Source organism: Lycium ferocissimum, chromosome 11 (genome assembly GCF_029784015.1).
Source record: "Lycium ferocissimum isolate CSIRO_LF1 chromosome 11, AGI_CSIRO_Lferr_CH_V1, whole genome shotgun sequence".
In the NCBI taxonomy this organism is placed as follows: Eukaryota; Viridiplantae; Streptophyta; class Magnoliopsida; order Solanales; family Solanaceae; genus Lycium; species Lycium ferocissimum.
The window spans coordinates 44,809,615-44,836,133 of record NC_081352.1 but is presented as its reverse complement, the minus strand read 5'-3'; the positions used below and the strand labels follow the sequence as shown (position 1 = coordinate 44,836,133).

The 26,519-nt window shown below is 37.7% G+C and overlaps 3 protein-coding genes across 3 annotated transcripts; 1 reads left to right on the top strand and 2 right to left on the bottom strand.

The window, feature by feature from the left end:
• The first annotated feature begins 3,047 nt into the window (after positions 1 to 3,047).
• Positions 3,048 to 7,091, top strand: LOC132036612 (uncharacterized). Its single transcript, XM_059426983.1, has 3 exons — positions 3,048 to 3,221; positions 4,733 to 5,007; positions 6,715 to 7,091. The coding sequence occupies exons 2-3, from the start codon at positions 4,755 to 4,757 to the stop codon at positions 6,747 to 6,749; spliced, it is 288 nt and encodes a 95-aa protein (XP_059282966.1). The 5' UTR covers positions 3,048 to 3,221; positions 4,733 to 4,754; the 3' UTR covers positions 6,750 to 7,091.
• Positions 7,092 to 8,802: 1,711 nt separating this feature from the next.
• Positions 8,803 to 10,004, bottom strand: LOC132037197 (transcription factor HEC3). Its single transcript, XM_059427671.1, has one exon. The coding sequence runs from the start codon at positions 9,953 to 9,955 to the stop codon at positions 9,053 to 9,055; it is 903 nt and encodes a 300-aa protein (XP_059283654.1). The 5' UTR covers positions 9,956 to 10,004; the 3' UTR covers positions 8,803 to 9,052.
• Positions 10,005 to 10,542: 538 nt separating this feature from the next.
• LOC132037196 (histone-lysine N-methyltransferase ATXR3) lies at positions 10,543 to 23,605 on the bottom strand. The gene is made up of 20 exons (XM_059427670.1): positions 23,400 to 23,605; positions 20,606 to 23,249; positions 20,440 to 20,496; positions 18,841 to 19,959; positions 18,041 to 18,402; positions 17,343 to 17,876; positions 17,167 to 17,267; positions 14,841 to 15,879; positions 14,647 to 14,718; positions 14,394 to 14,504; positions 14,208 to 14,308; positions 13,489 to 13,588; positions 13,286 to 13,381; positions 12,945 to 13,112; positions 12,738 to 12,863; positions 12,558 to 12,611; positions 12,173 to 12,420; positions 11,981 to 12,089; positions 11,587 to 11,889; positions 10,543 to 11,124 (listed from the first exon to the last, which is right to left on the bottom strand). Exons 2-20 carry the CDS (start codon positions 23,124 to 23,126, stop codon positions 10,948 to 10,950), a joined length of 7,398 nt encoding a protein of 2,465 aa, XP_059283653.1. The 5' UTR covers positions 23,127 to 23,249; positions 23,400 to 23,605; the 3' UTR covers positions 10,543 to 10,947.
• Between the last annotated feature and the right edge of the window lie 2,914 nt (positions 23,606 to 26,519).

Sequence of the window (26,519 nt, the reverse complement as noted above, 5' to 3'; positions counted from 1 at the left end):
GGTTTTAGCCGAAGGGCAAAATTTAAAGATTTCAAATATGAGGGGCAAAATTTAAAGACCACCCCAAAAGAAGGCAATTCTGCGAATTGCCCTATAAGCTATAAGTCATAAGCCCATTCAAACAGGCTCTAGGAAATTTACTAAAATTTGTATAAATATTTAGTTACGTACCCAATAACTATGATGACTATGAATTTGATCGCAGGTCTTAACAATTAGCATCAACTTTGGGGACCAAATTGGGTCGGATATCAGATTAAGCCTTGGTCCAAAAGACGCTGCAGATAATTCTTAGTGAAACTTACATAAACAGCTACCTTTTAATAGCTTCTAAAAATTTATATCTACTTTTTCTATATTTACAAACCGTGTCTAGTTTTTGTTGAATTAGGTTGTATTTCGTGTTTTTGAAATACATGGAAATACAAAATCCGGCAGAGTTCGCGTTTTTGAAATACACGGAAATACAAAATTCGATAGAGTAAAAATAGGTTGTATTTATGGAACAAATTCTCTTCTTTCATTTTAAATGATAAGTCAAATTAAATCAACCATGTATCACGCATAACGGCTAAAGTTTCATAACAGCTCACGTCTCTCTCTCTCCAAATTACTTCATTCCAAACTTTTTGAATTCAAAAAAACTTAGCACGATAATTTTCCAAAAATACAGAAGTCTCCCAGGATACATCGTTTTGCTGGATTCGGTTGTATTTCAATTTTTTTAAATACACGTAAATACACCAGCAGCTGTATATCACTATTTACAAATGTCCCATCGACTGCATTTCATCGTTTTGAAATACAGCAAAATACAAAAATCGTGAAACACAGACCGCAGCTATTTTTTATGTTGTTTCGGCTGTATTTCTGTACTTTTAAATACAACGAAATACATGCTTCATCAAAATAGAGTGGAGTAAATCTTTTAAATACAAGAACGAGTTGTGTATTTCATTGTATTTATATACTGATAATCCTTTTGTTTTCGCTGTTTAATTGTATTTCAATGTATTTTGATACATTGTTCAGTTGTATATAGATCATTCAAACAACACATACAGTCAAATACATCTAATTTTCCCAAAAATTCAATCAGCCAAATATATTAAACTTATATTCACTCAAAAAAGGATGAAATACACTCAAATTCTGAGGTATAAGGAGATAGAAGAAGGAGGAGAAACCATGGATTCCAGTCAAATCTTCGGTCAAATACAAAAAAAAATACACTAAAAAAATGACGAATACACATTTTCTCCTTCGAAATACAAGCGAATACAAAAAAATATACTATATACAAAAAAAAAAAAAAAAAAAAAAAAAAACACCACAACAATCGGACCCCCGCAGCCGCCACCGTTTCAAATTTGAAAATGGTGAACTCAAATGGATTTTCTCTCTGGTTTGAGCCGCCACCATAGCTTTTGGGTGCCTGTGTAGTTATTAAAATGTTAATTCGAGCTGTAAACAATCAAATAGTTTAAAGCGGTTGCTCCAATGTTGTTAAATCAACTAAAAAAAAAAAAAGAGAAATCATCTATAAATAAGGGGGGAAAAAGGGTTGGGCAAAATAGCAAGATTGAAGATTTGTATAAAGTAAAGAGCCCTGCCAATTAAAAGCCGATACCTTTTGACTAGAGCCAATACAAACATGTATGTGATGAGTATTTAACAAAAAATTAACACCCTACTTTTCTTTAGGCTTATTCATTTTCCCACCAAAAGTTTCTGCTATTGCATCAGCCCGTTCTTGATTTCCTTCTGACATTTTGAGTCTCCTATTCACGCAACGGCTCAAACACATTAATTGCCTAAAGTCAAAACTTTTGGAGTAGTTATACAGATACGGTGGTGGTGCTGACGGCGGCGTTGTGGGTGGAGATGAAGGAGGGAGGGAGGGCTAAGTGAGATGAAGGAGAGGAGAGGCCGGAGATAGAGAAAAGGAGGGAAAGAGGCGGCAATAAGGGGAAGGAGAGGAGAGGAGAGAGAATTTTTTTTAGGGTTTGGAGAAGATGAAAAATCTTAAATGTGCAGTGAGGGAGAATAGAGAGAGTTATATGTATTTTGAAAGTTACTGGAATAGTTATCTAATGTAATTTTGGAAAAATAGAGCTACAAAAATTAAATAAAATATTATTCATAAATAAGTCTTAGAGGTAGCTATGACAAGTAAATTTCCCTAATTCTTAAGGGACATGTCACATGAGCCATAGTCCATGACAAGGCTTCAAAAACCGATTAAATGCACCAGTAGCCATTTAGGTGAGTATCATAACATAAATAGGCTATTTATGTGCTATTATTTAAATTTTTATCCCGTTTATTATAAATTGTGTAAAAATAGCTTTTCATTCAAAAGTTGAAGTTCAATTCCTAACGGCATAATACATAAACAGGCCCTCAAATTTGACCGCAAACGGCAAGTATGCCTTCCAATTTTGCGTGTGCACAAGTAGACACTTCAATTTGTCTCCACTTTATCAGTTGAACACTCCAACTTACAAAATGATCATCTAGACACCTCCAAAATTTATGTGCCACGTCAGCATTTGTGTTTACGTTTCAACTTTATACAAGTTGAGGAGCCTACTTGTGCACACCCAAGTTGGAGAACATACTTGCCAGTTGAAGCTAAGTTTAAGGGCTTATTCTTGTATTATGTCATTCCTAAACGATAGTCAAACGATTTGTCTTGCCACATCAACCTTAAATGTCAATTTATGTATTATGCATTATGCCATTATTAACTTGTATATTTCGTAATCCACAAAGATTGTCTTGCCACAACTTATGATAGATCAAAATAATACAAACTACAAATATTCACTTCAAATTGTGAGTCCCCATTAAATATTTTCTATTTTCTCAATTCCAATAAAATTTAATAATTGAAGTTTGCATAATATTTAACTGAGACCAAAAATGCGGATCCTTCGCTACTTCTCTCTATTTGTATCTTTCTTTGCTTCAATTATTTTATGTTTCTAATCTTCAAAAAAAAAAAAAAAAAAACTCACTTTTAAAAAACCCAAAAGACCAAAACTAGTTAGATGATACTTAAGGGACTAGTTTGAATCTACCAACAAAGATAAGGGGCCATGTTTATCATTTTCTTGGCTACTATCTGCTTAGTTAACGGATCCTCCACCTAAAATGTGACCCGCCAATCTCTAGTGGCGGCACAAAATTGCTTTGTCCTCCCCATTTCTGTCTGAGCTGTAAGTTGTTATTTATTTATCTCCCAAGATTTCCTTCTCTTACGACCCTAAATCCCTTTTTATGCTAATACAAAATCTGACTTGAGCTTTCGTTTCTTTTCGCTTATGGGTTCACATTATTGATTTGCCCATTTGGCCGCAGATTAGGGTAGAAGACTAGTAGGTAGTCCCGCTTACCCTTTTTCACTAGTAGTCGTAGTTTTGCCCCATAGTTCCTTGTCCTTTGTTTTATGCTACAATCTATTGTTTCTTGTACTTTGATTTTTTAATTCATCTGTGGTAGCTACGACTCCTTTTTTTTCAGTCTGCGATTTTTCCCTTTCGTTATTTCATTCCCATACTACTTGGAATTGCTTGTTCTTATTTAACCTTTTTGCCATGCTTTCTCTTGAGCCGAGGGTCTTTCGGAAACAGCCTCCCTACCCGAGGTAGGGGTAAGGTCTGCGTACACTTTACCCTCCTCAGACCCCACATTGTGGAATTTCACTGGGTATGTTGTTGTTGTTGTTGTTGTTGTTGTTGTTGTTGTTGTTATATCATTTGTCCTATTGTTATTTCTTGGTTTCAACTGTTGAATTTTTTAGTAAGATTAGAATTATTGAGACAGAATCCCGATTTAAGCCTTTAATTTTCTCTGTGCATTTATTTTTTAGGAGACAAGCTTATATGTTGATTAATGAAGTTGCTCTACTTTGTTTTTGTTCAATTTGTCATGTGGCTTGGAAGAACCAGATTTATGTCACAGCTGATTCACTAATTTGAATCAATGAGTTTAAAATTAATGAAAAGAGAAGCTTAACTATCCGAAACTTGGTTACTGTCAAACTATACATATCATTTAGCCCTAGGGGTTAGCTCAATTGACAAAGGTTGAGGGACTTGTGTTTTAGGTCACAAGTTCGAGCCCTATATTAAGCAAATAAGTCCAGTATTTTAATGGAGAAGGGTAGGGGGCGGCGCATCTTCTCGTGTTTTGAAGGTTGTGGTTGGCCCAAAGGTCGGCTCCAGATGGATTTCTCGGCCATCGAAGAAAAAAGCTAAACCTATCATTTAGGGACATAATTTTATTTCCATGAGACTAGTTTCTTGCCATCATTCGTATGCACTGACTAAGCGGGTGTACGTTCCTTAATTGTAGTAAGTTAGTGTACAAACTAGTTTGACTGTTCAGCCGTCTTCGAAATGAAAAACCAAGGTGTCAACCATAGATGTGTTGCTGTATGAATGAATGGTGTAATGTGCTAGTGTTCCAAGACTTCCCTCAGGCTCTTGTTACAAACTAGAACATGTACATTCTTTGTTACACATCATAGAGTCCCTATAAGAACATGGAACACTTTTGCTCTTTTTATGAACTGTAAATATGGCTTTTAGCACTGCCTTTGTGCTAAGGATTTATAACATTGTTACCTTCTCCAAAAAAAAAAAAAAAAAAAAAAAAAAAAAAAGAGAGAGAGACTTCCCTCGGGCTCTAATCCATCTCAATCCTTTTGTCTTTCATTGACAAACAGGGTACCAGGCTAGGGTCCTATAATGTGTGCGGAACAGCATAAAGACCAACTGAAAGAGATGGACTGGAAAACTTTGGGTGGAACGGAGAGTAGTGAGCCTAATGTTGGACCAGCTGTGAAGAAACGGATTCCAAAAAAGATTCGACAAGTTCCTGAGTATTATTTTCTTCCGCGAAGATCCTTACCGTACAACATCGCCTTTTACGGGTCGTGTATTGCTGCAGGTGTTGGTGCAGGGATGCTACTCGAAGTATGGATCAACAAGAAGGTCAAAGGTAATCATATACTGCTCTAATTCTAAACAGATCGAATCAATTATATGTCATCTGTTTCCACTTTTACACTTTGAGTTTACATCAGTAGCATGCAAATCCTTTATCCTTGTTTATGAGTTATTTGACGGCAGTTGTAAGGTGCTATTTGTCAATTCATTATAGTTAGCTTCTAAAGCCTATTAATGAACTATTTTAGATGCCTCGCAAAAACATGTACGTCAGTGTTGTCAAAGGCGCGCTTAAGCCTGAAGCGAGGGTCAAACCATGTTGAGCGCTTCGCCTCGCTTTATGTGCGCTTCAGTGTCATCATCAAGGCTTTAAGACATACTTTTCCTTGTCAATGAGCCTCTCTTGAAGGGGTGACACTAGATAATTCGTATTTCACTTTATCGTAATATTTTTACAATTCCTTTGTCCATATGACTGTTATTCATGCTTATTATTATGAGTCTTGGACTAAACATATATAGATTTGTATTTTGCACCATTGCGCCTTTTTTCATTAAAGCCCACACTTTTATTTGCGCTTTGCGCTTAAAGCCCCAACTGACCTTAGAGCTTTTTTGCGCTTTTCGCTTTTGATAACACTGATGTACGTAATGCTTATAAGCCTATCCCTAGGTGATTACAAAGTACTTGAAGATAGTACTCAATTATTTTGATCTGGCTGTTAGATTGTTAAATTGTTTGGATGCAGTAAATGCTTTATGTCATAAGTTTCTACTCTGTATTTTTATTTTGCAAATGGGGAATGTTTTTACATTGATATATGGAAATAGTAACCCTCAAAAATTCCTTTTTGGGTGCCACAGGCAAAAAGGTAAGATTTCCGGCATATTCCTGAACTTAAAGAATTCTTCAGGCATTCTCGTACTTGGGTTATCCTTACTAATTTTGTTATCAGTACTTCTCTTTTCCACAATATTTTCACCATAGCTTTTACTTCTGCATTTGTCAAACCTGTTTCTGAAAACGCTTTTCTTGAGCTGTGTGTCTATTGGGAACAACCTTTTTACCTCACACAAGGTAAGGGTAAGGTCTGCGTACGCCCCACCTTCCCCAGACCCCACTTTTGGGATAGTACTGGGTATGCTGTTGTTGTAGAGATTCTTCAGGCACGGATTAGTTGCACAAAATACACTCCCTTTTTTTGTCCCAATAATCGTTAATCTTACTTCCAACAAGATAACCATTTATAGCTTACACCGCCGGCTGCTGGTAACAATGATGCCAAAGAAAGTAATAGTAGTTATTATGCTTTTAATTGTTTGATTACATTACATTCTTATTGTTATAATTTTAAGGGTATGATTACATGACATTCTTTCTTCCTTGAAATGTATTGGTTCCTTGCTAGTTGGTTTTCTTGCTTATTTTTTCTGCATCATCCATCATTCAATCCATTGTTTTGTTAATCCATTCTTGCTTGAACATTTGGCAATGGACCCTTCACACATTTGGGAACTATTGTTTATAAAGATTAGGCGTCTATCCTCGTTTAATTGTCAAATGGTGTCTTAATACCTAACCACCTGACAGAATGCTAGTGAATACATTACAGTCAATTGAGTCCCGTTGACACTCAGAATCACATCCCAATGCAGCAGTCATTTGTTTGATTTGTCTTGTATTTTTCATTTACACTGATTTTTTCTTTTCCTCTATTTGTTGTTTGTTCTTGTAAGTTAATTTGCTCTTTGATGGCAGAGGATGGAGGAGTCATATGGGAGTTTGACAAATGAACGATGGTTTCTTTTCAGCTGTTTCGATTGCTACCGCTTTTGCTCCAAGGAGTTCACCGGACAGATGAATATCATAACCATTAGTACAGGACTATAAATCTTTCTTCTGCATCCCGTTCAATTTTGTAGGTTGTTATCTTGCAGGAGCACGTGCAGAACAGAGATGTCGAATTTTAGAAAATACTGCTGAAATATTAGGTCATATTTGCCTTAATGGCTTGCTTAACCTTTGAATAAATTAGAGGGGCCAGGCAAGTGGCCTAAGAATTCTCTTTCCTCTGCTGTATTGAACAGTTATAGTTATATTGGATGTGGAGCAATTGAATATTCATGCAGCTATAACCATTGTGGTTCCCAGGCCAATTTCGTGTTTCTAACGATGATTGCAACCTGCAAGTGTTCAATCCTTTTCTTTCCCATTTCCATTTTTTTCCCTGCTAGACTCACTTACAGAAGCCACCTGGCAAAATACTAATCAGATGGAATGGGAACCTTGACAAGCTTAAAATGACACTCCCTTTCACTCCAACATAAATGAATATTTGGGGTGTGGCGCACCCCTTAAGAAAGGATTAAAAGCACTAATTAAAGGGTAATTTATCAATATTATCTTTTTTACTTTTTCGTAAATTTTTCTTAAACTTAGAGATGGTCATTAAAGATATGGGTAATGATGATAAAAATTAGTTAATACACCTTTGGACTTTGAAAATTCATTCATTTGGGAAAGAAAAAAAAAGTGAAAAGTCATATTACACGAGTGGATGCATTTAAATTTAGTGTTAATTTGGATGAAAGTACCGTGAACTAGTAGTAGTATTTATTTTACTGCTCCATAAACTACACAATTAGGAATTACATATCATGAAATCGAAGATAACGCAGTTTGAATTTTGCGTAGTTCATTGTTATTCTTTTCTAAAGTAATCATACACATTAAATGTAACTTGCGAGGAAAAAGTTTCCCATCTCATCTATCCTTTACAATGCTAAAATAAAGGTCCGGTTTTTCTGCCTTTTGTGGGTTTAAGAGTACAGATTCAATAAATAGATGAGGTGAAGAAGTAAAAGATGATTCATATTACGTGCTTACATGTAATGATTAGCTAAAGAGAATAGACTGAACCTATTGCTACTACGCATCTACTGATCCTAACACTTAAAAGTTGCCATTTGGCCATGAATTTTTTTTACTTTTTCTCGGAGTTAAATTACGGAAATTTATGTTTGGTCCAAAAATTCTAGAATTCAATTCCGCAAATTTCCCGAACTTGAAAAAAATCAAAATTTCACTTTTTTCACTCCAAATCACTCATAAAAATTCAAGAACAACTTCAATTTGTATTCATAGCCAAACACACCTTCAGTTTCCAAATATCAGTTTCACTTTGAAAACAAAACCTAGTGTACATTTTTCAAATACTCAACAGTTTTCATGGCCAAACGTGCCCAAACACTACTTCCTTCTCAGACAACTGATTCGAAATTACAATTCAGTTCCCAATTTCTCACACATCTAGACATTTTCCCTTTACTCCTACTGGCTTTACTTTCACCTCCTTTCAACCAAAAAAAAAAAAAAGTGGATGAAAAAAGAGTAGGAGTTTCCAAATTAGTAGCTAGTAAAAAAAGAAGTCTATTTCCTCTGCTGTTATTGTCTTACTCAACTATAGTAATATTGGATGTGAAGCCATTGAACGTTCATGTAGCTATAACCGTTCAGGTTCCAGGTCAACACAAAAAATTAAATGCCGAAAGAAATAAGAAATTTATTACTACGAGTTATGCATTTAAATTTTTAGTGTAAACTTAGACCTTGATTTTTCAATATAAATTTACATGTTTAGATATTGTATAAAAATGCCAATTTAACAGTTTGATTTTTTTCCTTAGTTTCCATCTTATTGTTTTCTTTAGAGGTGGTATATACACACCTTAAATTAGAATCCTTTTCAATGCTAAAAAAAGGTGGTACCATTATCGAATCTAAAAAATATTATCCACCATCATGGGGTTTAGAGTACAGAATCAATAAATAAATGAGCTGAAGAAGTTACCAAAAGATGATTCATATCACGTGCAATTACATGTAATAATTAGCAAAACAAAACAGACTTAAACCTATTACTACTACTACTGATCATCTACTAATCCTAACACTAACACTACTACTTTCTTCTCATAACAACTGATTCCAAAATACAATTCAGTCCCCAAACTTCTCCCACATCTACACATTTGTCCCTTTACTCCTATAGTCTATCACTTTCTTTCAAAAACAGCAGAGATGAACACCTGAGGATTTAATTGGTTGAAGAGAGCATACCAGAATAAAACAAAGCTTGACGATACAAAGCATTATTTCTCTGAGCAATTTTCCTGTACTGAACAATCTGTTCAACAGAGTAAACACAACAGCCTTTTGAATACAAATACGTTTGAGCAACAGGTGAATTCAGTACTACCTGTAAAAGCTGTTGCCTATTCAGCACACTAATTGTTTTTCCATTTCTGTCCTCAGAGCTAGACGGCGAAGCACTTCCTTCTTCTGCTAACGTAGGCATGCTTTGTAAAACGCTAACTTGCGCCTGTAGAAATTTCACGTATTTATACGCTTCTTCTAACATTGTCGCTGTATCCATTTTTGTATCCCATGGTAATAGCTTCTCTAAACAACGTGTTTTCTCGCTTAGCTTCTTTCTTAATCGAGTACTTGCAGATGATGTGTTTTTTGGCACCGGTGATGACGTGGCACCGTAATGGAAATCGAAATAGTTTGGATGTTCGAAGCAACGGAGATCTGGAAGAGTAGTGTTGGAGAAGTAATGTAACGGCTCATTCAAATAAGGCAAAATCTCATTGTTGTTGTATGGATCATATAACTGGAGATTATTATTATTAGTATTAGTAGTAGTATCATCAGTTACTGGTTCAAGTTTTGGGAATTTCAGCTTTTGAGTATCAGGAAAATCAAGAGTTTGTTGGATTTGAGAAGAAGGAGAAGCATAGGGTATTATATTGTTGGTTAGAGATGGTTGAAAAGGTGAAACTAAGGGTTTTACTTCGTTATTATAGTTGTTGTTGTTGTTGAGGCTTAAACTTAGCAGAGATTGATAGCTGAGATTTTCGTACATGCTGCTGGTGAAAGCTTCATCAGACTCCATTAATGGAAGAAACGTTTCTCCAAAAAGCAATTTTCTTTCCATTGGAAACACGTTTACACACACGTAGAAAATGAAAAATGATTCTATATGATGGTTGTATATATATTTGTTGTTACGGGGGGTTAAAGGGACACGTGGCGGGATAACAATGGAGGTATATAACTGACAAATAGCTGTGTGTTACTGTTGATTTTGTCTCTAATGATGTGTACTATGCCGTTTTCATTCGAAATTCGTTTCTTTTGGCGGGTTGATTTAAGGCCCTTGATTCATTTCGATCCAACGGTGAAGATGGAGGATTTTGGGGAAAGCACCTCATTGTATATTAGCTCCTCTGGATAACGACAAAAATGAAATGACTATTCACAAAATTGGAGGGTTAAAATGGAAATTGAAGTGAAGCAGAAAGATGAAAAACTCATGATTATGTTGGAAATTGGGTACACGTCACTGTAGAAAGTACTGGTTTACAGTACTGGATTTGGCAGATACGGATTATGATGGATGTACGCTGTTGAAATTGCCGTTAAAAGCTGTGTGAGTGAGTTTTCTGCAACCTTTTAAGAGATTTCGGTGACAATTAATAAACTTTTTATTGCTCAAAAAAAAAAAAAAAGTTACACCAAGAATAGATAAAGGGTAATTTAACGTACAAGGGTTAGTAAAAACTTGAAAGTAGAACCTCTCTGTCTTGTGTAACTTAGGAGCTGATTACAGATAAGAGCCACTGGAAACACTATCTAATTTATCCATTTACATCTAAATAAAGATCAGGAACTCATTCACTAATTTTCTTTTCCATGACAACGAATTACATTTTACAAAACTGCTCAAGAATGAAAAACGACTAAAACTGTACACAAGAATCAAGTGAGGAAGCTACCATAATGAAATCAAAGACTCGAAGCAATCACCTATTTTTCCCCCTCTTCCAATAGGAAGGGATTTGATACTAACATCGACCTTTCTCTAAGCAAATCAGTATCCTACAGCAGCATCTTAATGCTACTCTGCTGATGCCTGCAAAATTTCATCTATCTATCCCACTTGGCCTGAAAGATTGCAGGTCTATGCTTCAGCCAATGTACCAACTCCTTTTCTAATGGAGCTTTGCTTAGAATACCATCCAGCATAGGACTGCCAAATACTTTGGGACTACTCTTAAATGACCATATCCTATCTTTTGGCCATGCTCTCTGGGGCTGCTTCTCCTGGAAAGAGGGAAAAAACTTGTGTTAAGCGGAAACTGCCCGGTATAATAATTGCCTGAAGCTAGACGTCAAGCGTATCATCTTCATTTGAAAAGCAAGTAGTGTACCAGAATTAATTAATAGCCTCCTACGTGGTTCACACTATTCATTGTCTGCCCCGTGTTGCCTTTTAAACTTTTAGGTGGGATGCTAGACGTTTGCCTTGATAAACAATCAGATGTTTTGATTGAAAAAAAATCAAAATAAAAATTCACACCAAGAAAAGAAGAGCACAGCCCATAACAGCAATGCAACCAACAACTAAACCACACTGATATTTTAAGTATACTCCTAAACGATGCTAGGCATGTTCTGCTTAGAAGGCGTTCATCTGCTAAACATATGCATCTAGCTGCCGGTTTCTTCTGCAATAGACAATACACAAAATAAAGGGTGCTCTTCTGAAGTTAATATAAAGCTTACCATTCTAGACAGCATGAACTTCACAGTCCTTGGGCCGTAAACACGTTGGCGGGACGGCTTCTGGACTTTGGCATAAAACGAGCCAGCTTCAGGTAAAGACAAGCAACCCCTGCTCGCCCTGAAAAGACAGTTCTCTGGATCTGCATTCGCTTGGTTATACCAATAAATCAGCTGTCCTAAGCAATAATTCTCGCCATATGTCTTGCGATACTCGTGAATACCAGGCCCCAGCTTATCAGCATATTTGGGTCCCAGGTCTAAAGGACTAATATATACAGGAGGTGAAGTTACAGTCTTGTATTCCTGCAAAGAGAGAAGATAGACAAGTCAAAACCTACACAATGCCCAGTGAAAAGGATACACGAAAGAAGTTTGATAGGATAAAGTAACATACTCGTATCCTAAAAAAGCACTTTGTGTAAGCATATAAATGAATCAAGTCAGCAGCAGCGTCATGTCGAGATTTGTATGTACATGGAAGATCTCGGACCTCATCTCTCAACCTAGAACAAGAAAGAGCAAGTCAAGAAAATTGCTTTTTTGATAGGACTCACATAGCTCAGATACCATGGTTGACACTACTCACCATATTAAAGATTTTCGAAGGCCCGTCTCAAGATCATCTGACCTGGATGGATCATGAGCTCGAATCTTGGACTTGAGATCGCTTACCATACTATCTTCCAAATGAGGAGCCATGCATTGAAGAAGCTCCTCGACAAGAGACCCCTCTCCTCTCCAGATAAAAGAGACAGCATCTTCAGGACTTAGCCTCTCAATAGGAGGGGGAGCCTTTTCCGGGTCGCCGAAAACACATCTCATTACATAACGCACCTGCATAAAGCACATCAACAGCTCTTAGATTTTACTTGATCTCAACACATCAAATAAAGTCCTCGGAACCCAATTCTTAAGCAAACAATGGAAGGAAATATTAACATATGACTTGGTCAAAAAGGAGAAAGTCAAACCTTGTCAAGAGTCAGAGCCAAGTTCTGAAGCCTTTGGTTGTAGACGCCCTCAGCCTGTATTATTAAAAAAAAAAAAAAAAAAAATGAGAAGGAAAAAAAAAAAAAAAAAAAAAACCTTTGCACATGCAGGCGGAGGGAATAGAAATGGAAGTACAAAACTACAGCTAAGAGCATCCTTACCTGAATCTCAGATTCATTTTTCTCAACTTCCAGACAAATATCTGAAAAGTATTTCTTCTTCTCTTCCAAATTATGCTTAAGTATTTCATCAGGAAGCTTTGTCCTCTCAAAATTGATAAATCTCACCTTCAACAACAATATATAATTCAGAAAATACTAAAGAACGATACAATGGTAACCCATAATCAATTCAGAGCAAAAGCATACCAAACGAGCTGAATAAGCAATCAACCAATGTGGCAGACCAGCAAGCAAACAACTTCCAAGTCCAGCTTTACCAAGATCAATATAATCTTCTTCGGAAACTGAATTCAGTTCGCATGCCTCTAGCATCAGCTGCTGTCGGTCAAGTAACCCATGGTACTCGTGGAGCACCTGCAGACAAAGGTGATAGCATGGGAACAGTAAGTGTCCATTCAAATGATTAAAGCATTTTCCTTTTAAGCACAAAATGTGAAAATGCCAGAACACCAAAAACCCTCATTCATATAAGAGCTTAAGGAGCTGCCAAGACAGATAATTCTTCAAAACTAAGATGGAGAATGTACCTTCAGGAAAGCCCCTTCACCTGTAAGATTCAGGTAACTTCCACGGCAAACCTGGCTGCCGCATAAACAGACAGAAGCTTCATACTCTTCTTTACTCTGTAGCATGAGACATCATCATTTAACAAAAATTATTCACAAAAAGAAAAAAAAAAAGAGGCTCTATCCTCGAGCTAAACAGATACTCAACATTAGCAAAAACTCACCTCTGTAACGGAATTGTAATCAAAAGTGATCTCTTCACCATAAGCAATTGGTCGTACACTATAAATTCCAATCTGATACTGACCATCGACTGCTGTTACTCTGATCACGAAAAGGTACATAAATGTCACGAGAAAAATGTCAGTCCAAAAACCAGTAAGGGAAGAAAAGAGGGGATAGTACACAAAAAACACAAACGTATGAATACATTATACATCTCTTTAATGGAAAACATAATACCACTAACAATAAAACTGTCTTTTCAGCCTCTTTACTAAGAAACCTAAAAACAGTCTTACAAGCTTTCGTCTTCTCTGGGCCAGCAAATATCAATTAAAAGTCAACGCAAAAGGCACAAGCAACTGAAAGAAATGGTCAACCATTTGTTCCAAGTACAGACAGAACCAGGATGGTTCGACCTATAAGAGGTTCTTTACATTATCGTACTTCCAAAATTATGGGTTCACATCTAACATTTGTTGAAATTTTAGTCGGTTTTCAAATATATATATATATATATATATACTCTCTGTCGAGAATACTAGATTTGGATGAACCCGCTGGCTAAGGGCTGCATCCACCACTGTCGAAGGACACTTCGCTTCTCCATTTTTAGTATCTTTTTTTGGAATTACCAAAAACAAACACCATACATGGTGCATAATCTGGTTCTACTAACGGCTGGACTATAAACCACACTAGAGCGAAGGGGAAAACTTACTTTGCTTCACAATTAGGTCTGCACGAATGACAAATTCGACTAGCATAGTTAGCTTTATGCATTGCATCAACAACAACTAGATCATATCCATCAGCATCACCCTAACAAGAGAGATTGTTAATAGGGTTAGCGAAAAAGCAAGAAGGAAAAAGGAGAATAGAATGAACCCATATCAACAAAGAATACCTTTGGCCTCTCAAGATAAATATTGTAGAACTCCGGTGCAGGATCATTGTTATTCCTTTGCAAGGAGCGAATTCCGTCTTGCTTCTCAAACCACTTCCAAGCAGGATAAACCTGTATGTCTCGTTAGGAGAGACATGAATTAAAGTCATCAATTAGAATGCACACTTCTCAAAGCAAAATTAAGTAAAAGGATACTCGGAAAAAGCTGGAGAAATATATAGGTATAATCCAGAAGTAAACATTTTATCCTTACCTCCCCCAAGAATTCGACGACAAAATCCTCCTGGCTGAAGCCACCTTCTTTGTTGCACACAACCCCAAGGCCCTGACAGACACGTCCATCAAATGTTGGAATAAACAGGATCAGTATTTAGTAAAATGCCCAAATATAGAAGTAATAACTAGTTTTTACAGATCCCAGTAATAACCATTATTCATTTTCCTCACCTTTCTATAAGCAACATAATTGTCCTCCGCACGAGTATCAATGGCCTTCAAGATGAATTGGCATAACCGTACAGTTCTCTTGTCCTGATCTTTGTCTGCATTTTCCAGAATCTCTTCGAAAACAGGCTTCAGAGAATATATCATTGGCGTGTGACTGCCCGTGAAGCGCCTAACTTGCTTGTTGAGAGTACTAAGGAGCACTTCTTCAATAAACAAATGCTTGTCCAGCAGAGACCAATCCGGTTCATCTGGCATGGAATCGAGCAGAAGATTATGAGTGTATGGATCAATACCATAGACTTCCTGCTCTATCACCTCTTCTCCAAGCGTTTTCCTTGGTTTATAATCCTTCACTTCAGGAATTTCCATATCAGACTCCTCAATCCCATTCTTCTGTGCACTAAGCTTCTCAGCATAATCCTCCGGCAAAGAAACCAGCATCTTTCTTTTCACTTCTTTCTCATCAGCTACAATTACATAATGATCGATGACTTCATATTTCCTTGTTACCGGCGGAACCAGGCTAGCCTTCGTCATGCGAGCACCCCATTCACGATCATCAGCCAAAGAATCAAACCCATCATCTGGAGTGAAATAATCTTTTGACTCTGCAGTTCCACAATCCGATCTTAAATCCAAGTCACTTTCTGTCTCTGAAGCAGTACTCTCGCTGTCACTCGAAGTATCACCAGAAAGATCATCAGATGTTTCACTTCCTGAATCTAAGGATTTTAACCTCAACTTGGATAAGCGTCTTTTAATTTCTCTATCACTTGCAAACTCTCCATAGTCAGATCCACCATTAACATAGGAAGATCCATTGCTTCTGTTTAAGTATTTCTTTTCAGACATTCTAGCAGGATTCTTTTTGTACTTCGTTGTACTAGAAGAGAAACCTGGAGGTGACTCATCTTTCCAAGTCTTCATCATCTCATCTTTTGTACAGAATGACTTGGGATCTTCTTCCAACCTAGTAGCAAGACGGATAAATGATGCAATAATGCGATTCATGTCTTTGGCATCACCACGGTTTTTTGATCTGAGCCACAGCATTTGTAGAATATCAATCAGAATTTTCACAAATTATGTTAAAATAGAACAAAGGTGACAAACAAATAACAGAGCCATTTGCACTAAATATATTAACAATTTTAGTGTGTGATTCCTCGACAACCATCTTTCCCTTCATTCATCAGCCACAATGGAGGGAAGACACAAAAAGGAAAACGGAAAAATGCAGTTTTGGCCTTGTAGAGCAGTGAGGAAGACAAAAGCATCCGCAAGAGAATGGAACATATGGACTCTCTTCCTTAATGTGTTTGGGTGTGCACAGAGTACATCCAGCAACATTGAAAGGGGCTATAATCAATTAGAATGGGCAGAGGACGAAGAAGCAGCTTAAAGGCTTTCGGAATGCTGTCGCTCTATGCATTTCTGGTCATTATGGACGGAAAATTATAGATATTTTGATAACAAGTAACAGCACAGCAGTACACTTGGTCAAACTTAGAGCCTTACAGTTCTGGTATTCTTGCTGTAAACATCACGAGTGACTGAGATGTAAATATTATGGCTGACTTTCTAGATTCCTTATTTGTCTGAAGGAAACAGAAGTCCTGTTATGTGCATACGAGCACTTTTTCGGTGCAATTAATAAAATCTCACTTAAAAGAATTGCCGTTTTCGTCCGTTTGTTATCCCTCACTAATTAATAAAATCTCACTTAAAAAGAATTGCCATTTTCGTCCGTTTGTTATCCCTCATTCACACTTTTAGTCCCTCTTAGCATCTTTAGCCTTCAGTCAACAGCATGCAGTCGCTTGAATCCTAAAGAAAGTAGGCTTTAGTAGTTCTGTAAACCCAGGACTCATGGGGAATGTGCACCGTTGTCTGAAAGAGTATTTCATTATTTGTAGGGCTCATTTCTAATAGGATCTATATTCCTTTAGGAACATACTATTTCCCTTAAAACGAGATTTAAACATGAATATGCCTCTTTTGCCAAGGAAACCACAACAATATTGATTGCGGGCGACGAAGTTACTTGAATTCAGCTAGTTTTGTATATTATTGGACTGAATTGGTAAAGTTTTCCGAAGATAATTGGGTACAACAGACAGAGGATTCATAGAGTCAATCTGGGCTTGTTTGGGATTGAATCGTAGTTGAATGATTGGTTGATTAAAAAACTAAAGGTACAATTAAGGTAAAATAGAGGTACCAAATACGCATTTTTCTCCCAAAACAAAAAATTCACACAATTCAACTGTTGCAAAGACCCGGTGACGCTAAAGAATCGTACACAATACGACATATGAAAACTTACTTTAGTGCATCCCGGCACATTCGACTAATATCTTCTTTGGCAGAGTTCAAGCCACGACTAGCATAATATCCGCTTCTTATTTTCTCCTCAATCTCTCCAACCTAAAGGAAAGGAGACAAGGTTTAGAAGCATCTAAAACAGTATTCACAGAGCAAGCAAAGAGGATATAATACTACCTTTGGAACAAAAAATTCGAAGGTATTTTCCTTCATTATCTCCCTTAGACTTGACGCAAGAAATTCCTTCATTCTCTTGAAACAATTTCTGGATTTCCTCATTGCCAAATGCCTCAATTGGGCATCCCTAGATAGCATAGATGAGGACTTTCTAGCATCGAAAACCTTCGCACGTTTATACAAGCTTCGGCGGAATAACGGGTTAGCGAACTCTCTCTTGTCTGAACTTTCCAAATAGTCCCTCAGTCCAATTGAATCATCCATCTGATTCTCCTGACTATTGTAACTTCTATAAGATGATGAGGTTCTATCAGAAATGATCTTGAGACTCTTAACTTTCGAATTCGAACTCCTGCTCCTAATCCAATTAATATTTGGAAACTTAACAGCAACATCTTCAAGTTGGCTGCAACCTCTAATGTCTACACAGGACAAACAAGAGAATGAAAGCAGAACATCCTCAAGCATTCTTGGAGTTATGCCGATACAATCACGTAAAACCAAAGAAGTTATCTTTTCTTTGTTGTAACCATTCTGCGAAAAGAAAATAAAAGAATGAGTTACTGTTGGAGGGGGGAAAAAACTGTTCAAGGAATCATACTTTCTTGGCAATTTTCTACTTCTTAATTTTTTTTCCCAATTTGGCAGCAAGTAGGACAGAAAATAAGCAGCACAATGTCATGAAAGCAAAAGCATACCATTATCTTCTGCATCATGGAATCACTGCAACTGGAAGCAACAGATAACAAGTCAACCTGACGGGAGATACCCTTATAAATCTTTACTATGGATCTCCAATGCTTACAAGTCAAAGCAGCATAAACAAGAGATTTAACATCAGCTTTAAGGAAATGAAAGATCCGTGCAAGCACACGATCATCCAGTAGACCCCAATTTCCATTTTCGATTCCAGGTTTGGTAATGGTTTCTCTATTGAAAGTTTCATCACCACATAGATCATCAAATTGGCATTCATCATTTTGAAATACTGATATGTCCTCTTCCATTTCATACTCTTCTTCACTTCCATGACATCTCGCCTTTTTGCTGGCACGAAAATCTGTCAGAGAGATACTTTAGAGAATGAGAGGCAACACACAAAGGACGGGAAAGATGGACAGAAAAAAAAAACAGTTGAGCAATAGGAGTCCTTTGTATCATAACAGGCCACATCATAAAGGAAATATAACTGCCATTAGAATATTATTGGTGAACTGCGCACAGGCATGTGGCATCCTGAATCCAGGTTGGCTTGTGGATTTTTGACATAATTTGGAACAAAGATACCTTTTTTTTTAAAAACACAAATACATACAAGGACGGGAAGGAGATGAAGAGGTCCAGAAAAATTTAAGGAAAGAAAAGCCTCATGCATCATATGCAACAAAGTTGTAACAGAAAGCGGGGATATGAATTAGACATCATAGAGAACCAATCACTCCACCAAAAAAAAAAAAAAAAAAAAAAAAAGGGAATATTAGGAGCACGGAGAACGTACCTGGATTGCTCTCTTTCTTTGGTTGTCTTGCATTTATCCAGGGATCCAGGACCTCATTAATGGCAGCAGCAAGTTCCCTACTCTTGTATGACTTCATGATCAACTCATGAAGCTTTCCTTGGGTATACCCAATAAACTGAGGGTGCTTGCCATGAAATGTGCAGGGAACACCACTAGGTGTACTTTGTTGACAACTCTCCAACTCTGACACAGAAGCTCCAAGAGTCTCATTAGGTGTTTGGGACATCTTTGACAGATCAGATGTCCTTGAGCTTGAAGCAACTGGGACCCACATCCTATCCACCTTTCTGAAAGCACTGCTATTTTCTGGTATGACCCCTTGATCAACCAATACCTGCAACTCAATAAACGAGAAAGGCCCTCTTTCATGCCCAGCACCATCAAGGTAGTACCACTCACCCAAGTGTAATTGTAACTCTTCCGCTGAGCAAAGACGATCCTTTGGAATACTTAAGGGCATGCCACTCTTACGGGAACCATGTGATTCTAGGTCCTGCCTACTTTTCGAGTGACAGACGCCTTCTTCTGACGACCTCTTAGAATCACCAGTCGCCACATATGGTCGTGATGACCTCTGAGGATGCCTATCCTTCCCTCTAACTTTAGTGCGAGGCTCAGATACAAATGACCCATGCTCCTTAACTACACATGCATTTATCCTGATCACTGGAAGCATCATCCCTTTAGTACCCCTTAATACTGGAGGTTTAGATTGATTGGGTCTTCCGACAATGTTACAATCATTCCACTCATCAGGAGAGATAAAAGCCCATGATGGAAGATCAAGCCTTCTGCTGTGTGACGGGTAATACAATTCATCTTTCTGCAGCCATCTCGGGTCTTCAATCCCAGATTTTGACATGAGGCACAGAGGATAACCATCATTAAGAACAAGCTTCTTTTTCCACAGCCTATCTTGTGTAGCTTCATCGCTTCTTTTCCAATCCCCACCCTTGCATGACCACAGACCAGAAAACAACTCAGCTGGGTCACTACAGCAGAAATCATTTTCCTTGCCACTGGTCCTTGCTTCTGTGGATTCTTTCTGCGCCTCTGAACTAAGCAAGCACTCATCAGAACTTTGACCACAGTGTTCACCTACATAATAGAAACCAATGCATAGTTAATCATAAAGGTCCTTATCAACGAGATGGAAATGTACACAGCCTATGCACACAACATAAGTTGTTATAGCAATCCAAAAGCATATAAACAAAATGTCATGTTAAAGGGACCACTCATGAAAAAGCCAAACTCTGTGATATATTCAAGTCCAAACACAGTAAGAAGCAAAGTAACCAACCGCATATCAGAAGTTCTGATACAGAAACTAGAAAGAATGTATATCTTAGATAATGTTTTCAGCGATTATTATCTTAGACAGAGATGAGAGAACTAAGAAAACCAGATCAGCAGTAATGCCCCACGAGCAACATACTCCACCTACGCTTCAATAAAAAAATGACAACAACTTCCTTTATCGCATAATCATAGGCAGAGGACTGGAAAACAAGACACCTTCGTTGATCACCAAAGAGATATAGAGTTCAAATAGAAACAAAAAGAAGAATAACCTACCTTCAGCACTTCCCCATTTCTCCCACTCCACATGCTCCAACGTCGTTTGCAGCACTTCTGCAGAACAGAATTGCAAACAGGAAATATTAAGTGCCATAAGAAAAAAACCAAGCACAATCGTGAAAAAGAGAGATAATTTTTGGAAAAAAAATCATGAGTTACTCACCACCAATAATCTCAAGTTCCCTGCCAGGAATTACAGAAAACCCCTCTAATAGTGCCCCTACTCTCTCATCAATATGATGTTTGTCTGAAGGTACAATCTCCGAACTATCCGCATGACATGGTACAATCTTCGATAAAGGGGTATTCTCACCTACCTGGTCATTAAGTTGAGCTGGATCGCAATTATCCTCCAAGACATTACCAGGAGCCTCGGGAGGGCTCACCATCTTTGTAACAACGTCTGAAACAACTGATGGAAAATTTACAGTTGCCATCGGAGAAACTGCATTCTCAACAGTAACCCACCTTTCACTATCCGCGTGTTTGACAAAGTGGTCGGCCACAATATATCCCCCTTCCACCAGTGACTTCAGCTTGCATAAACTGGAAGGTCCTTGTTCCACACCAAAATGATCAAGGTAATACCACTTCCCAAAGGTTCCTTCTGCTACAGTCGAAACATGTGGTGGGGTATTGCATATATCCATGTCTTCTTCCATAGAAGCCATCTCCTCAACAGCTCCATTTTCCTCTGGAGGCTCCAAGGCATTCACTGCAGGACATTGAGGCAAACCTTCATTGTTTACTGGATGGTTGCCACTTTTAACAATGTTACTATTTTCAGGACAGCTTCTAACCTCAGAATCCTTAGCAATTTGATCTTTCCCACTGACATCCTTTTGGCTGCTGGACTTTCCTTCATGCCTTTTGCCTTCAAAATGACTTTCCCTTTTGTCACTTGGTCCACTTTTCCGACCTGTGTCTCGGTGATAAGCAGTCCTACCCCGATCACGTGGGGACCGCTCCACAAAGTTTGGCGTCCTGTCTCTCCTATGATGGTGGCGGCCCTGATCTTGTGGGGACCACTCTGAATAACTAGGGCTCCGGCTTCTATGATCATAATGACGGCTCCTGTCATAAGGAGATCTACTGTGATCAAAGTGACGGCCTCGATCATAGGGAGACTTTTCTCGGCGGGCTGGGCTCCGATCCCAGTTATCAAGATGGCGGGCCCGGTCACGTGGGGACCTCTCCGAATGACGAGGACTGCTATTAAGTCTGTCATAAGAAACCTTAGCTGGCTCGTAATGCCTGGAAAAATACCTGTCAGATGGAATGTTCCGATTAGGAGGTGCATTTTTGTGCAACTTCTCAGTAGAGCGCTGCAAACCATGCTCTGCTGTGTATACAGCTCGACTTCCATCATCAGAAAGTTTCCTGCTTTTTGAACTTGAGAAGTCATCATACTCGCCCCGGTACTTACGGTCACTTTTATCTGAATCAGTACCATGCCGTTTCAACCTATTACCTGAGAAGTATTCTCTTGCAGGATTATTGCCGTTTCTCAGTTCACTCTTGGAAGAACCGTCTTCTCCGACAATCTTGGAACTAATCCTTTGATTCCTTTCTGGAATGCTAGGTTCATATCTAGGTAACCTTTTCGCATGCTGAATTCCACCACCACTTCTACCAACATCTTTCTCCCCAGAATGCTTACCTGAAGAAGGTGGTGTCCATTCATAATCATTTCTCCATCCTTTATCCTTGGCCGAAGGTGGTGTCCATTCGCGATCATTTTTCCATCCTTTATCCTTGGCCGAAGGTGGCGTCCATTCGCGATCATTTCTCCATCCTTTGTCCTTAACCAAAGGTGGCGAAAATTCACGATCATTTCTCCATCCTTTATCCTTGGCCAAAGGTGGCGAAAATTCACGATCATTTCTCCATCCTTTGTCCTTGGCCGAAGGTGGTGTCCATTCACGATCATTTCTCCATCCTTTATCCTTGGCCAAAGGTGGCGAAAAATCACGATTATTTCTCCACCCTTTGTCCTTAACCAAAGGTGGCGACCATTCACGATTATCATTTCTCCATCCTTTATCCTTAGCCGAAGGTGGCGTCCATTCAAGATCCCCTTTCCAACCCTTGTCTTTACCAAAATCATGCCTGCGCGTTCTGTTATAGTTAAAATCATCCCTCATCGACCCCTCACCTTTCCTCCACCTATCAGGTACAAATTCGCCTGGTTCATAACCGGGATCATTCTTATCAAGCTCCCCTTTTCTATAGTCACCCTTTTCCCATTCCCCCTTGCGTGGCCACCTTCCTTTAACAAACTCACCCCTTTTACTAACATCAGCTGTAGTCATCATCTCACCCTTCTCAATTTCACTCTTTATCTCGTATTTTCGAGATAACGGCTTCTCAACAACAACTTCTCCATTGACAACGGGTAAAGTACCCAATTCACCTTCCTCAACTTCATCTTTAACACCAACATCACCATTACACTCAATTTTCTCTTTACCACCACCACCACTACTACTCTTAGAAATACTAGTCAATTTAACTATTTTACCCTTCTTAGCCTTGGTCTTACTACCACCATTCATCTTTTTTTTCTTAACAGTTTTTGGAGTAGTGTTGTTATTCATTTTGTTGGTTGCACAAACAGAAGAGAAACGCTCCATAATATGCTGTTGTTGTTGTACAGGCACACATGCAACGCCTCCATCGCCCATGGAAAGCTCAAAGCTTCTCTTTTTTCCCAAAACCGCAACCAAACCCTAATTATTCTCTTCTTCGCCAGGGTTGTCTATGCTCATACTTCTTCTCTTCAGCTTGTTTCTCCGATTTCCAAAACCCTAGAAAATCCACACAAACACAAATCAATTAACGCAAATCCACCAGATTAAATTGAATGTAGGGTTTTGAAAAAGAGGGGAAAACAAAAAGTATAGAATTTGAATTGAAATAGCTAGGGTTTATTAGAATGTGAAGACATAAATACATACCAGTTGAAATTGAAATAGAAATTTAGAGATCGAGCTGAGTCAAAGTTGGAGTTGAATCGAAGAGTTAATTAGGCTTTCGGGTTTTGTTGATCGGTTGTTGATTTCGTAGAGAAAGAAAAAATGACGAATCTATATTTCGCCTTCCTCTTTTATTTCTCTCTCTCTGTATATGACATAGTTTGTTGTTTTTTTTTTAATTTTCTTCAGAGGATTTTGTGCTTCGGGCTTATATTATTATTTAGTATAAATATAAAATAAGGTGGGCTTTTGGCCTGAGAAGAAACCTCAGCTCTGTATTTACGAGGATTGCCCCTTTCGTGTGCTATAGTAACAGATTCCTACTTGAAATGGTAATGTAAAAATTTCAACTTCGTTTTGTAGTACGGTTCGGGCACCGGGCGGAGTTTATTTCCCTAATTTTCATTTTACAATTGCTTTAGACAGGTGATTTGATCATTAAACCGTACTAGATTTAGCATTTATTTCTAAAATACTAATTTGATATTGCTATTTGTAGATATTGAGTTTCAGTATTTGAAATATTAGTGAAATGTTGAAAAATTTGGACAGAACGGGTTTCACATTAGTTACGCTGCTGATAAGATATTTGGGGTCTGCATCTATCCTCGAAGAAATTGAGTAAAATGGAGTGTCGTCAGTTAGTTGAAAAGATAACTGTAGGCAATTGTCATATAGACGTCGGTAGACTTCAAATCATTAATGGTGTACAGTTTTCTATCTATAATTTTTGCGGTGTTGTGTTTATACTACCTCAGAGTGTGTTGAAAAAAGTAGATATCAATTGCAGAGAATTTCTGTGGAGCAGACCTGAAGAGAGGAGGAAAATGCCTCTAGTGGCATGGGATAAAGCTTGTATTCCAGAGAAATATGGTGGCCTGAATGTAAGGAGTTCCAAGGCATGAAATGTTGTATCGGTTGGCGAATTATTGTGGCAATTGGCTACTAAATAGGACTTGCTTTGGGTGAAACCGGTTCATGGAATATATATAAAGGATGATTTGGATATATGAAACCATGTTCCAGTTGCTGGTAAGGGTTGGTATTGGACGAAATTGAATTCACTGAAGGTGCAGATGATGAACTTGTATAATGGGGGTATTTATCAACTTACTCCATCTGGAAACTAGTTTCCAGTAGTTATATTGCTTTGATTAGTCGGCTGCCAGGAGTGAAGGAATCAGGACTCATGTGGAACTCTGTGATGATGAACTCTTATGAAACTCTATGATCTTTGCCTAAACATAGAATGATCTTGTGGATTGCCTATCAGAACAGACTGCATAAACAAGAGAGAATCACGAGAGATTGAATATCCCAGTTAATGAACTCAAATGTTGTTTTTGTGATGGAGATGAAACAGAAAATCAAACTCATTTATTTGCTAGATGTGACTGATTTTTAGAAGTGAAGACTGCAATTTCTAACTGAGGCAGGAATTAATTTCCTGCAAAGGGACTGACTCAGAGCTTGCAATGGATTCGAAGGAGAAGATGGAACAGTTTTTACAAGGAAGTAGATGTTGCTTTATATGAAGCCATGATTTATCATACATGGCGAGCCATGAATTGAAGGATTTTCAGGAACAATACTGTAAATACAAGTTTTGCTACAACACAGATATAAAAGGAAGTTAGGGAAAGGATAGATATGCGATTAAACTCAAAGAGCTCATAGATGTCTTAGTTTGATTACTCGAATTTGTAATTAGTTTGCTTCTTGTTGGTTTTTTCCTAGATGAGGTCTAGTTGTTCACTGCACCGTTCATGAAAGGTGGTGGTGACATTAGATGCTCTTTAGTTTTGTAAAATTTTCTCGTTGCAATGAAAATATTTTCATAGTTTATTACCAAAAAACTTCAATTATAAATATTTTTTTCAACTTCCGCTGAATTTGTCCAAATGACTACTATATCGATCCTAAGGTTGAACCTCTATGTCAGAGAAGTTACACATTATGGCCAAATATGTCCCGTTAAAATGTACAATATTTTTTATTTTTTAAAAATGTTTTGATTAAAATTTAATTTTTCCCTTGATTTACTAAAGTAGATATATAAAATTCTAAAAATATTTTAATATGAGGGATTTAAAAATTTGAATTTTTGACCGAAATGGTGTCATTTGAGGGACAAATCCAATAAATGGGTTTGCCCAAATTTTTGTAACCAAAATGGTGAAAACACACGCATGGTGGAGCACCTTCAGTGTACAATTTTCACGTTTAAAAACAGACGACCGTTAAATATATTTTCACTCAAGGTGCTTTGCTATCCATGAGCCTTCAGTGTATGTTTTAGACGTTGGGGAAAGGCTCATCCATCCAAGAGCACCTTCAGTGTAAATTTTAAAATCTAGAGAATCTGAAGAAGTAAATTTTTCTGCTCCGATGTGGCAACTAAGGCAGCTTTTTAGAACCTAAAGGCTCATACTTGCTAAGACACCTACGTAAAAAACGCTCCCTTAGAAAGCATTCTCCATGAATGATCTCTTATGTGTCTTCAACATTATTTTCTCGTTCCTTTATATATATGGACATGCTATACATTGTCACGTATGCCACTGAGTTCACAAAATTAGTGTACATTGTGTTTCAATGCACACTTCAATATGAATTTGGAGAAAAAAGATTAGTGATTGAGCAAATACTTACTGAAAACCGAAGTTTTTTAGCACGTCTAAAAATGTCGAATGAACGTCGTGTTAGAGTTGCATTGTATTGGGGCGGCGATATAATATATGAATCTGACATAATTAGATATAGTTGCGGTCCTCGTGCGGTTGTTAAACTTCTATTAAATGTTAAGTACGATTGTTAGTTAGAAACTTGCATATTAGAATGAAAACTAATCCGAATGAGAGTTAACGCTTATCTGGTAGATGGCCATTTTCCACTGTTCAGGGCAATGCTCGTTATTTTGAAATTTCATATTTGACAATGAGTCTTTGTAAGATTTTATGGTGGCCCCTGATACGGTGCATTATATGATGAATCTTGATTTGCTGGAGATCTATATTAAAATAGAAGTGTTCGATGTTGTTGAGCCCGCACGTAATCTAAATACTTCATATTTGAATTGTGTGGCGCCCTCTTTGAATCGTG